Here is a 13,527-nt window from a genome sequence, read left to right on the forward strand (position 1 = left end):
GTCAACAATTCCACTTTCCATATGAAACCTCATTCTGCTCTCAGAGGTTCAACAAGAGACATCCCAAGACATCTTTGGTACCCAAGACAATGCAGTATTCTGACAATGCTCAGCAACAAAATAGCAGTGTCCCTCTCAAATCAGCAGGTTACAGTATCAAGTATGTATGTCAATGAAATTATAATCGATTATATTTCTATGATCAGCATTTTTTTCACTAAGCCTAAGAAGATAATTGAAGAGAATTTCTGAAATACATAGCTGAAGAAAGAAATCTAATCTCTCAATACTACTGTATGCCTAATCAGCCCACTGTAATATTTGCTTCCACAGAAATATTGTGCATCACCACTGTGAGAAGCAGAACACCCAGCTAAAGAGGTTTCACCGTCCCTTCTACACAATTGATATGTGCATATTTGTATACTTGCCTAGAACATTGTTTCAGTGTGCATAGAAACTGTATTAAGAGAAGCTGTCACATATAAGAAAAGATGTTAAGAGTTGCTTTAAGACTGAGGAATTTTCTTGTAGACACACGACAGTCTCATTTGCAGATGCTATTCAAGTGTTGCATTACTTTTTTTCTGCCTAAGTTTAATTCTGAGCAAGCATAGTAAGGATATCCAACTATGGCAATAAGAGAGTAAAGTCAAAATGATAGCAAAGTTCTGGAACTGTATCTGGATATGTCTGGAATTGAACTCTTAAAGTTTACTTTTTTTAAAAATATATGTATATATATACAAGTATATCTAATTTTATATATATATATATATATATATATATATATTTAGAGGTACATAAATGGTGGATGTCAGGAGGTTGGGGCATCCCTTTTTTCTGTTTTATCTAGTGAAAGGACAAGGGGTAATAGGATGAAGCTGGAACACAAAAAGTTCCATTTAAACATAAGAAAAAACTATTTATTGCGAGGGTGATGGAGCGCTGAAACAAGCTGCCCAGGGAGGTTATGGAATCTCCTTCTCTGGAGATCCTCAGAAACCCACCTGGATGCATTCCTGTGTGACCTGATCTAGGTAGACATGCTTCAGCAGGGGGGTTGGACTAGATGATCTCTGAAGGTCTCTTCCAATCCCTACCATTCTATGATTCTGTGACATAAAAGCTGATTTGCTTCCTCAAAATTCCAACTAAGTAAATGCAATATAACAATTAGAGAAGCTAGATCAGGCCAGCCTAAGTATCATACATGATTTTTATTCCATATAATACGTGCTATGTTTTATATTTATTGTCAAACTATAATTAAGATTTTATTACACCACTTCAAATGTTCAATTAAGTGCTGTTGCACAACAAGTTATTCCAGTCAGAAACAGGCAGGATTGTTCTCTATTTTAATGCAAAACAGAGTAAGTATAATTTTACTGACCAGAAACTAGTGCTACTGAAGAGATATAAATAAAAACATTCCACTTGCTTAAAGCAGACCTACTACCACATGCATTACCATCTAGACATTACTGATGACATTACCAGTGAAAAAAAGTCTACAGCAGGACCTATCTCTCTGTCATTGATATACTATTAAGATGCTGTCATCAAAAGATAATTTCTCCTACTATACAGAATGTAACAAAAGTAACTCATTCACTTGTCTCTAAATACCCAAATCACCCTACACTAGTAAGTGTACATATAAATATGTACTCTGTCTTATCCAAGAACATTAACTTTACTAATATCAAAGTGAAATCAGAATATAAACTCAACACCAGAAGAATTATCAGTACCAAAAAAACCCACAAATTACTGCAAATAGAAAACTTTTATATACCTCCTAATACTTTCTGGAACTTAAATTATTCCAGGGAACACAATAGCCTCAGCAGCTCAGTTCTAAAATGGACTAAGTATAATAGAACATATTTGAAGTGTGACTCTTTGCAGATTCCAGCCCATGTATCCAATACCGTCCATCACCAGGTGACATCACCTTTTGTACTATTTTATTTTTAGGGATGTAAAAGCTGCACTAGTACTCTGAAAGTAAAAGAAAGAATCCAAGCTTTCATGTCTTTCCAGTTGTCCAACACTGCAAGCAAATAGGCACACAAATCTGCAAAGAAGACAGACACTGCACGGTTACTCAAATCATGTTCTATGAGTTAACACTATAAAGTTCTGGAAGAGCACCTCAGATTAAATCTGCATTCACAAAATGGAAATTAGTTAAGGTTTAATTATCGTCTCCATCTTTCCCTCTGTTCCAAACAGCAAGGTTATTGGAACACATAATACTCTAATTTTGAAACTATAGCAGAGTCTTACTTATTCTGAAGAACTTCACTGTCTCTGTTGATGCACAACTACCATGACAGCCTTTCTAAAGAAATTAAAATGGAAATTCATAAAATTTTTGCTGTGTTTTTAATATCTTCAAAAATGGTTTTATACTTATGGAAACACAAATATTAAGAATTATTTATATTTTATTTCAAAGTTTAGTGATGTAATTTAAAGTAACATTAATATTACTGCAACATCTATCCTTCAATAAGCAGTGCAGTAAAACAAATTAAAAGTAAAAATACATATTCCGTTAGACAGGTGTGGATTCTAAAATGCTGGTGTAACACGTACTCCTTATTATTTCTCCCAGGAAAAGAAGTTACATTAACCTAAGTGTCACAGCATTGGGAAAAAGATTATGCTAACTCTCTAACTTAAACACTCATACGGGATATTGGAAAGCCACCTTTCACCAGTATAAATTAATTTAAAGCATTATTTCTGATCTTGAAAAAACATTCTACTTTTATCTTTAAGAAAATATGAAGTGGACTATTTAAAATGTACAAATAAGAGATCAACTACTTACAATCTGCTGTTGATATAATTAAAAATCTGAAGGAAACAAATTACCACAACAGATCAGGTTGCTCTGCCTCAAACTGAAATACCTTTTTTCAGATCAGAAGAGAATGTGAAAAAAACAAACAAAAAATTACTCCCTATTACATTTATTGCCAGCTAAACCTTGCATCAAATACACTTGGTCCTGAATTTTGCTGAAGTCAAATCCTGTTTCCCTGCCCTTACAAGGACAGTGTAAGCAACAAACAATAATTAAGTTAGAAGGGTATCTAAGAGGGAAAAGTAAAATATCCCAGAGAAAAGCTCAATCAGACCCTCTGTTCTTGCAAAGGAAGATAACAAATGTAATCTTAAATTTTGCATTACGCTTCTGGTAATAAGCCAAAAGTGTAGACTTTACATCTCCAACCGGTGCTAACTCCTGATTCACCAGGTCTCTGCCAGTCTACTCACAAATATATGGGCCTTCATAACATACAAAGAATCAAAAGTTTGACTTCTATTCCCTTTGATTTCCTTATCAAAGTAAGAGTGATGTAGTTTCTCTCCAAGTTACCATTTTTGACTGTTTTAATTTGGAATGAAGGTAGTACAATTGCTTAATTTGTCTATCCATTGGTGAAAATACCTATTGCCAGAATGTATTAATGTAAGTACTAGTTACATGAAGATTCACATCTGATAGTTTTAAGGTGTTTTTTTTTTTTTTTCAGAAAACTATAGTACCAACAGTTTGTCTTGTTTTGGGGGAAAAAGACATTATTAATGGTATTCTTTACAAATATTGAGTAAGAACTTGAGACGCAGGAAAGCAAAGCTTATGTTCTCCTTAAAAAATACCTAAAATACCTGAGGTTTTCTGTCTAATACCATCTCTTCCTTAAAACTTCTCCATCTTTGGAACTTGAAATCAATGTTTATCATATCAAAAATTAAATTTATTTATCACTTTCAAGGCACAGCATCAATTTCATTTAATCTTTTCACATTCTAGAATAGCTGGACTTCAAATCCATAGAAAAGTACAGTGTTCTAGCTAGCAATCAAGTGCAGAAAAACCTCTATAGAAATTTCATGTTGTAGACAGTTTACAAAATGTTTAGACTACTGACTGCAAACTGCTAGCTTGGCAGAGGGGTGGAAAAAAATGTGTATTCACAAGCAGTTTAAATCAATCCAAATCAGTCTCAGTGAATTTCTGCTTTCCTCTCCTTCTTTCCACCCCAGTGGTAGGGATCAGCCAGGTCAAGGACTGGCTGCAACCGGAGAGTATATGTATCTGATTGATGTTAATTTCAGTTTGATTCATCCTACTTTGGGAACACACAAATGGATTGCTGGCACAAAAGACAACAAGAATAAACAACAAGGAGTGGAAGAAGGAGAAAAGACTGCATTCTTCCATGACCATGCAAGCTTAATTTGACAAACTACTTAAGAAACAAAATGCTTGGCTGTAGGTTGTTGAGGGCAAACTAACAGGCTAATCAATGAGAAGAGCAGCAAACTGACTCTTCTGCCTACAAAGAGTGTCATTCACCATTTAGTCAAATCTGGATGATCTGGTCTGCAACATAGCTCTAGAGATGTTTGCATTCACACTTAGCCTAAATTCTACCTGATGAATGCTGTCTCTACATAGAATACTCCTGAAAGTGGTCTGTAGAAGTCACCATCAAAGACTATGTAATTTAGGAGTTCCAGGTGCTTAAAGATCTTTCCTTTGGCATACTGAATACCCTCTTCACTCCAGAGTACATACAGGCTTAGAGACAACAGTAACTCCAAGTTAACTGGAGAGAACTACTTAGTGCTTTTGTTCACTGTAAGAGAAATGACTTCTCATAGTTAAATACTACGATATTTCTGCTCAACTTACAAGAAAAATGTTCTTCATAGTGCTCCTCACAGGTTTAGGAAACCCCAAAATAGTACTCCACATTCAGTTAATTAATATACACTTCCTCAGGAAATCACTGTCACACACTGATAACACGTAATGCACCTCAGTCCTAGTTTTCCAGAGGTAACTCAGGAACACCTTCCAACACCCTGTTCTGTCAGTCTCACAGCTGCCTTTCCAGAGCTTGCTTACAAATATTTCTTGCTAAACAGGTCATAACTACTTTATATGCTGCCTTCCAAGCCAAAAAAAAAAAAGAAAAAAGCCACACAGTAGTGCTTTAGTGAATTTCTTCCCCGGTTCAAACTACTCTCCAGAAGGAAAACTCATGTCTTATCAAGTATAAAATATCAAAGTGGCTTTCTGTCTTTTCCATACTTGAATTCTGTCAAATATCTTCTCATCTGGTCACCCTATAAGAAAAAAAAAAAAAACAACCAAACCCACCCCCCCCCCCCCAAAAACAGCCATCCAGATTTATAACTTTCCATCAGAATATTTTAAAATAATTATTCTAACACTTATTAAACCATCAACATGTAGTTTATGCATATGGCTAAACAATTTTTCCTTAGTTCTCTGGAGATTTTTTAAAATCTTATAAAATCCATTCCACGTACACACAAGCAAATATCCAGTGAGTGGTAGTAAGCACGGTAACTGGACAATACTGGAAATGCTAAACAGGTAGGACAGAAAAGATGTATTTGTTAGTAAAGCACATCAAGTAAAAATCAAGCAGCCATACAAGCCCCAGCTTACCAGCAATTCTCAGCAGTGACCTGAATCATATTTAAGGTAAAAACAGTTCAAGATCTATGTTTATTCAGATTTGTAGATTTCTGTAAAAACAGCTGAAGTGCCTATTATAATAAGCAGAACTGCAGAGAACCTACTATTGCATTTCACAATAGGTTAACAAATTTCAAGTACAAGCTGATAAACCTAGCATTTGGATGTCCCTCTGTCATGTTTGGGTGCCAAACAAATTTAAGCTTTAGGTTTTTCTATAAAGTTTTATTCTTTTTTTCAAATAAAGAAATCTCAAACTCACTTTATTTTTATTCTTCAGCCTATTCTAAAAGCATATATTTCTAAAAAAAAAGTGTCTATCTGTAACACTTTTAAAACATTTGAAACCAATTTGCAATAACAGTGTCATTTTACCTTTCTCCATGTTTGCCCTTTTTTTTCAGTTTATATGACCAATGATGCATCTAGATTAAGTATTTAACAACAACAGCAAAGCTTAATACCTCAAAACCGTTGCATTTTGTTTCAAAAGACTTAACTACAATGAGAATTTCTTTGAAAACAGACACACAACATGCATCACAGCATGCTTCTGCACTACATGAGTACAGTACTTGTTTCAGGTTACAAAATAAACTGAATCACCATCTCATCTCAAAGTGTTCCAGTGAAGATATGCATATTCATTATTCTGCCTACTAACATTTTTCTTAGAGTGTACGCTATACAATAGCCATGCTGTTGTGAGAGTATTGATCAAAAAATCCTTCACCAACTTTGAAGATAATGACACAAGTGACTTAACTTTTCCAATGCTCATAGTACTTTAGTCTTTTTCGTCTAACACAGCTTTTTTTCCACTAGGTGGTTTAATTAACTTTGAGTCTTTATCAACACATTCAACTGCTGCATAGTCACATACTAAACACGTACATTTCACTTCAAAGACTTCCATTTTTATTAGCCATTGTAAAATAAACTAAGATTGGAATTTCAAAAGTGCAAATAACCAATTTCAAAATAACATAGATTTTTCCAACACGCTTGTAATTGCTTGGTGCAAGTGGTGTTTACTTTCCTTTCTACATAATTATGCAAGCATGAGGAAGTCAGCAACTGCCTTCGATCACTTGTTCAAACCGGAATATCAGGACAGAATTAAAGAAAATAATTTTTCATAATGCAGAAGCAAATGACAGGGGAAAACCACTTGTTAAGACTTACCTGTCCTCCTACCTCCAGCACAAAAACACTCTAATGGTACTCTTCCTTTCAAAATCTCCATTTCTGCTGCGGTTCAAATAGTGAACCAGAAAGTGAAAGGTCACTATATTCCAGGACTGGTTTACAGTCTGCATGAAAGCAATAGGACTTTCAGCTGACTTGTGCATAAAGTTGGAAATTAATGACTGAAAAGTTTACTAGATATTTTACTTTTGCCCTCTGCCATATTGGCAGAGGGTTGCTCATATTAAGCAACAGACTGCCTGCCTTAAAGGGAAAGTGGTTACAGCATTAGTGTGCACCAGTGATCTCTGTGGATAGGTACAGAGGTCACAAGGAAAGACTACTGAAACCAAAATGTAAATTCAGGATGAGTTGAAAACAAAATAAAAATACAAATCCACCATGAACTGTAGCCATAGCTTCCTTAATTTGCTAGTGTGGCAGCTTTGAGCAAACACTCAGGAATATCTAGGGCTACCAAATACAAATATCTACAACCATTAAATATTTCATAATTTACAGACTGGAAGTCATTAACATGAAATTAGTATCAAAACTTTGAAACAATCATTTCTGATCACTTAATTTATAGTGTATTGCTCTAGCTTTTGGGACATCCAAAATTTTTATCTCCAGTCAGCAGTGAACTTTTTAACTACAGAGGGTACATTACACTCATTCACTTATTTAAATATCAAGCAAATGCCGCAGTACATATTAAACATCTCAGGAGCATTTACAATAGTTAGTAGTACAAATCATTGGTGAAACCAAGCTTGTGGTTTTTTCCTTCTTTAAAAGCAGAGACTCTGTTTTCCAGGAGTTTATTTCCTCACTTTGAGGAAAAAAAACAAAACCAAACTACAATAATGTTTTAATATATATTGCTGCCTACTTAATAGGTAATAAATTCATGGCTTACAAATAGTTTTTTAAATAGTCAAACATATTCTATATGCTTCCAAAGCATATTTAACACAAAAAGACCTTATGCAGAAGGTGCCTAAGTTAAAAAAACAAAAAAACAACTCCATTACAGCATTCAAATCATCCCAGCTATTATTTACACAACTATATTAACTACTATCACAGGTCATTCAACGCAGGAAAAAGCCTGACTTAGTAGAACACCACAATAATGAGCACAGTTTTATCAAGACTTCTTGTAAGACATATTTCAAGACTGCCTTCAAGTGGTCTTCGCAGCCCATGGGAGGACTACTTAATAGGCTAAAGTTACTAGTTTATACAAGGCACTTTACTTAGATTAAGGTGGGTTATTGAGGAAAGAAAATTATGCCAACAGCTTTTGAGATGGTAATCTCTTAGCCAGCAGCACACCTCTTGTCTCAAAGGGTTCTGAAACTTAGCATTCTATCAATACAGCCTGGCACTCTTCCTAAACATACATCACAGTGTTTTACAAAGAATGAAAAACATTCTAGTCATACTATAAAGATAGGAAAAATAAGTCAGTAAAAGCAAAATGAGTTGTTCAAGTTCACCCAAAGCGTCAAAGATACCAACAAGGAATTCAGTTCCAATGCCTTATGGATCAGAATACACAACCCTCTGCACCTGAAACAATGACCAAGGCATACATCAAAACACAGACCTTAATCATGCAGTCAGCAGACTCAAAGTAAGACTAGGCCTTAAAGCAGTAAATCCTCTACACGCTGAAGTGTCCTTGAGGCATACTCTTTCAGTAACTTACAAAACAAATGCATATAAATATACAATCATACTTAAACAGTATCTGGACCTAGTATAGTCAATGTTACCTTGTGGTGAAAGAACAGAAAGCTAATAATTCCCTTAAGTATGCTCCCTTACTGCTTCTTATTAGACTAACTTGTATTCCTATAAGCTTAGAAAGTAAATTACAAATTTAAGCCAGGCAGAAAGGCTGATGCATTGTTACTTCTAAAATCTTAATCTTAAAAAGTCTTGGTTAAACTGTTGAATCTTAGAAATTTCTGTTGAGCTACAATTCTGTTAGAAGTTTCACTATAATAACTAAAGCTTTGATTTAATGACTTTCAGATTAACCTCACTTAACATTACAGGGCACAGTAAATGAAGTAGGGGGGAGTTATCTCAAGCATATGCAGGTTTAACATCACACACACATAAATTGCAAAAACTGCAGAATTAAACTTAGCATTTGAAACCTCTGGCAAAATTAACCCAGACCAGTAAGTAAAAAAGCAATACTAGCACAAACTTTATTGATCAATAAAAAATTAGGGATATTTTTGAAAAAAAAAATGTCTCTATTAACAAGTTTCTGTGTTTGCTACTTTAAATTTAAGCACTTGTTAAGCATTCAGATCAGCTTAAAGTGAGTCTCTGTCACTGTTTCATAGAACACGTGCATTTCACTTGTGATCTGACCTTGTCCTCCCAACTGTCTGTCTGTGTATTTATATGGCTCTATAACCACAGTATCTGAACCTAATCTCTATGGTAACTGTAAGATTTGTTTACATGGAAAAAGAATATTAGAAATGTATGTAAATTTAGCTGTAATTTAAATAAGTGTTTTTCCTTCTGTGGGAAAAAAAGATCCCTATTCTCCCTCCTATTTCTCTAGTTTCCATCTCCTGCATCCCCATCAGGCAATGAGTCACATCTGGAAAGCTTCATATCATACTACTTCAACAGCCTGTTGTTGTAAATTCATAAATAGTTTACTTTTAATGAGAAAGACATACAGTATTGTAGATCTTTACACTCGCTAAAAAAAATCAATTAAAATATGAGCATTTTAACACATACTATCATTAAGTCAACAAAGTAAAATAAAACATGCTAAATCTTTTAAAAGCTATACAAACTTAGTTTGCTGCTCAGCAACTCAGATCAGTCGAGAAATTAAACCAGTCTGTATCATTTACCATTTCCAGCAGTGAATATAGTACTAGGTACTTATTTTACATAAACAGACAGTAGGCACAACTCTGATAGTTCAAGATTCCATTGACATGTGCCCCAGGTTTGTAACAATTATTTTTTATAAGATTTACAGTGTTTTGAAATGAGATTTACTGTAGCCCAGCAGGACTGGGAGATGAATTGCATGGGGGTCATGGTAACATCAACAGCTGCTTAAGCAAGACATACCATGATTGAAATGATCAAAAACCCTACCAAACTTTTAGGTACACAGGTCTTTGCCACACATAGAAGAAATCATTCTATTACACTAACATTTTTTTAAGACAACTTGCTTAATATTTTGAAAATAGAAAAGCCTAAGAGAAGAAAAATGAGTGACAATGAGATATGTGAATACTATTCAGCACTGAGAAGAAAATTAGAACCTGTTTTAAAATCTTTCTGCACCTTACAGCAATCATTTCACTGCAGAGAATCTCTCACATGCAACTTCCCTGATCATATCAAGGTTATTCATTCAACAAAACTCCTATTAACAAATAGAAAGTAAGAAAATCTACCATTTATCCTCGATTCAAGTAAACACAGTTGTATAGCCAGCATTTCCCCTGCAATATTACTTTCTCAAGCAGGATGACTGTTCCCTGCTCCTCCGTGAAGCAAGCTCAGCCCAGGCAGCCATGTCCTTATTCTCCTTATAAACAATGTTTCTGAAGAATAACCCCTGCTCAGCGAACTTGCAGTTTCCCCCAGCATAAGGCAGTAGAGCAAAGCCTGCCCCACCGCTAGCACACGAGCCAAGCACCGAAACACAGCAGCAGGGGCAAAGCAGCCTGCAGTCTGGATCTGTACCAGCACAGAGCTCGCACCGGGGTCAGGACACATGGACTGACAGATAGGACAGCATTTCTTCATGCAACCCTCCCTTCTCTCCCTTCCCGGACACACAAGCGAGTGTTTTACCTTCATGATGAGCTCAGGCTGCGGTAAAAGCCTCGACGAGGGCTGAGTGGACGAGGCTGGACCTGGAATTTAAAACAAAGCGCTAAGGCACCGCACCAGCCGATTTCACCGAGCGGGGGGAGGGGAGGTAGGGATCGGGGTGGGGGCGCTGGGTTCCTCCCGAAACTATCCCTTTCCTTCCCCAGATCTCTCCTTTATCCCTAGTTAACCCCCTCCCCACTTTCTTCGGCCGCTGCTTCCCCTCCAGCTCCCAGACACCGCGGCTTCCCCTACATTCGCTGCCATTGACGCCATTTCTGTCAGAGGAGGAGAAACTTGCCACAACAACAACCCACCCCCAGCCCCCCCGCCTGCCTAAGAGGGGCGGGGGGAAAGGCGTCCCCAGCTGCCTCCCCGGGTGCTGTCCCCCCTCCTCAGGCACAAAGCGACGAGAGGAGACCCGTGGAAGAAACCCCCTCCCCACTTTACCGCGGGGAGCCGAAGAGAGAAGAGGAAAGAGGAAGGGAGGCTCTTCCTTCATTGTACGAGGACGAGTGCCTGCGTGAGCGGCGGGAGAGCGGGGTGTCGGTAGCAGCCCCCCTCATCCCCCTCGACACACACACGCGCTTTTGTAAGGGCTGCAGCTCTGGATCACGGCGGCTCCTCCTCCTCGCCCCCCCGCCCCCCCCCCCCCCCCCCAAATAAAGGAAAGCGCTGACTCCGCGGCAGGAGTTTCAGCAGCAACAGCCGCAACTCCCCGGCTCGGCGCAGCGGGTCCGGGTGGGGGGAGGGAGGGCGGGCGAGAGGGAAGGAGGCGGCGGAGGGGAAGAAAAGGAAGAAGAAAAGAAGGGAGCGGGGACAGGGAGGGAGGGGGGCGGGGAGAAAGGGGCCCGACCTGCTCGGCAGGGACATGGAGCGTGTGTGTGTGGGAAGAAGGGGGCTCCGTCTCCTCCCGGCGAAGGGGGCTGGAGAAGCCACCAGTCTCTCTCGCACGCAGGCGGCACCTGATCCCCCCCACCCCCCCGCCGCTCAGTGTTGGGGCGGAGAGGGGGAGAAGGAGGATCGGCGAGTCCCGCCGCAGTCTTGCTACGAGGAGAAAAACAACCGCCCCCCTCCCCCCCACACGCACGCCCCGTCGCCGCCGCCCGGCCCTGCTTCCCCCTGAGGCCCCGCGCCGCCTCCCCACCCGCTAGCAGCGGGGCTGAGGGTCTCCTTCTCCGACTCGGCGCCGTTACCTTTGTTCCTTGCCGCCCGCCCGCGACTCCCCCGACCCGAAGCGAGGGGGAGGGAAGGGAACGGGGCGAAGGCTCCTTTCAGCTCCGGGCTCCCTCAGCGGGCCTCTGACCCCGTTCAACGCTCCAGCAATGGCTGTGCGCGCGGCGACTCCAGGCGGCGTGCGGGGGGGGGGGGGGGTCGATCCGTCCTGTGCGGACCCGTCGGTGGCGGCGGTGACTGCTCGGCTCGGAGCCTCTCGCTCCCCCTCCCACACCGACTGACTGACTGACTGAGGGACAGGCGAAGGCACGCCCCTCTCCCCGCCTCTTCCATTGGGCCCGGGTCTGCAGAGCCCGCCCTTCCCTCAGTCCCATTGGCCGCCGCATCGGAAATACTGACATCATTTTTCTTCACGTCTATGGAAACTGAGGCTCGGTGTCGCGGGTGTTTATGGGTGACGTTGTTCTCACTTGGCGCTTGTACAGGCAGGAGAAGCGTCTCGGAGAGGCGAGAGGACTACATCTCCTAGGGTGCACCGCGCGCCCCCGCCGCGAGGGTTCGAGGCCCTCGCCGAATGCTAATGAGCTGAAGGGGTAAGGCCGGCGTCTGCGCGGTTCAGCGCTGGTGGCGCATTTTCCCCCAAGAGGAGAAGGTGGCGCCCAGCAGAGCGGAAGGGGGCGGTGCTCCTCCTCCTGCTGCGCGCTGCCGCCGGCAGTGCTGCTGCCTCTCGTGGAGTGAAGGCCGCTCGCGGGAGCGGGGTGCGGCTCCGGCTGCGGGTGGAGGAGGTGAGCAGCGGCTGCTGGGACTGCTCCGCGCCGAGCTGCCCGTTAGCTGGCTGGCGCTGCTGGGAGGCGATGGCGCCGCCCGGCGCGGTCCGGGCGTTGCAGGAGGGGCGGCGCGCTCCTCAGCGGCGCCGGTCCCTCACCTCAGCGTCGGGTCGGGCGGCGCAGACGAGCGCGGCTGCCGGGAGAGCGGGTCCCGCGACTGCCCCGCCCAGGAGGAGCTGGCGGGCTGCCCGGAAGGGGGCCGGGAAGGGGCTGAGGCGAAGAGGGGCCGGAGCTGGGCGGCGCCGGCAGGCAGCGGCACCGTTTCAGAGGCGGGCTGCCGGAGCGCTCGGTGGCCGAGGCTGCGGCGGGAGGCGCTTCCCTCCCCGGCGGCTGAGCCTGTCTGCTGGGAGCGCAGATCAGAAAATGGGGGTGGACAGCGGCGGGGGGGAGGGCGAGGACTCCTCGGGTCTCGGTTTCACTTCGTCTAAAATGGCGCTGAACTGCTTGCAGTGGTGGAAGCAGCTAGAGAGGCTCTGTCGCGTTTACAGCTCTTGCATTGAACTCCGAAAAATGAACCCTCTTTGTTTTGACCGTTGTGTTTTGAGCAGGAGTTAGGTATCTGCAAGCAGGGTAGCGATTTCATGCTCTTCGTGAAATGGGAATTGTGATCTGGAAACCGATTCAGAAACAGGCACAGTTTCTGCTGACTCGTTTTATGTCTTCGGGTTAGCCTGCAGCTTAAAAACCCTTCCTATCTATGTGGTGTCACAGCATGGTGCCATGTTTTTGACAACACGGGTGTTGCAATGTAGCTTCTGTAGCATCCGTGTTCATTTTTATCTAGAAATCCTATTAAAATCGAATTACAATCTCAGCAACAGTATGGTCTTGCTTTTCCGGCGTTAGTGTTGAAATTGCAGCTATGGGAAGTTGCTTGTTTACTTAACTGCGTCTTCAGGGAAAGTGGATGACTATCCT

At 41.5% G+C, this 13,527-nt stretch overlaps 2 protein-coding genes across 6 annotated transcripts in view; one reads left to right on the forward strand and one right to left on the reverse strand.

Moving 5' to 3' along the window:
- ARID4B (AT-rich interaction domain 4B) overlaps positions 1 to 12,337 on the reverse strand; it is an 89,648-nt gene extending 77,311 nt beyond the window's left edge. The window contains exons 1-2 of one of the 2 annotated variants that reach the window (XM_061991016.1): positions 11,803 to 12,337; positions 10,589 to 10,650 (exon numbers count right to left, since the gene is read on the reverse strand). In XM_061991016.1, coding sequence (XP_061847000.1) covers positions 10,589 to 10,594 — 6 coding nt within the window. In that variant the 5' untranslated portion in view covers positions 10,595 to 10,650; positions 11,803 to 12,337. The remainder of the gene's footprint in view (positions 1 to 10,588; positions 10,651 to 11,802) is intronic. The other variant, XM_061991015.1, reaches the window with a different exon arrangement.
- Positions 12,338 to 12,393: 56 nt separating this feature from the next.
- Positions 12,394 to 13,527, forward strand: part of GGPS1 (geranylgeranyl diphosphate synthase 1) — a 56,494-nt gene continuing 55,360 nt past the window's right edge. Inside the window, exon 1 of one of the 4 annotated variants that reach the window (XM_061991021.1) lies at positions 12,394 to 12,567. The gene's annotated coding sequence lies outside the window, so the exon portion shown is untranslated. The remainder of the gene's footprint in view (positions 12,568 to 13,527) is intronic. The other 3 variants (XM_061991017.1, XM_061991018.1, XM_061991025.1) reach the window with 3 other exon arrangements.

Source organism: Colius striatus, chromosome 2, assembly GCF_028858725.1.
Source record: "Colius striatus isolate bColStr4 chromosome 2, bColStr4.1.hap1, whole genome shotgun sequence".
Classification (NCBI taxonomy): Eukaryota; Metazoa; Chordata; class Aves; order Coliiformes; family Coliidae; genus Colius; species Colius striatus.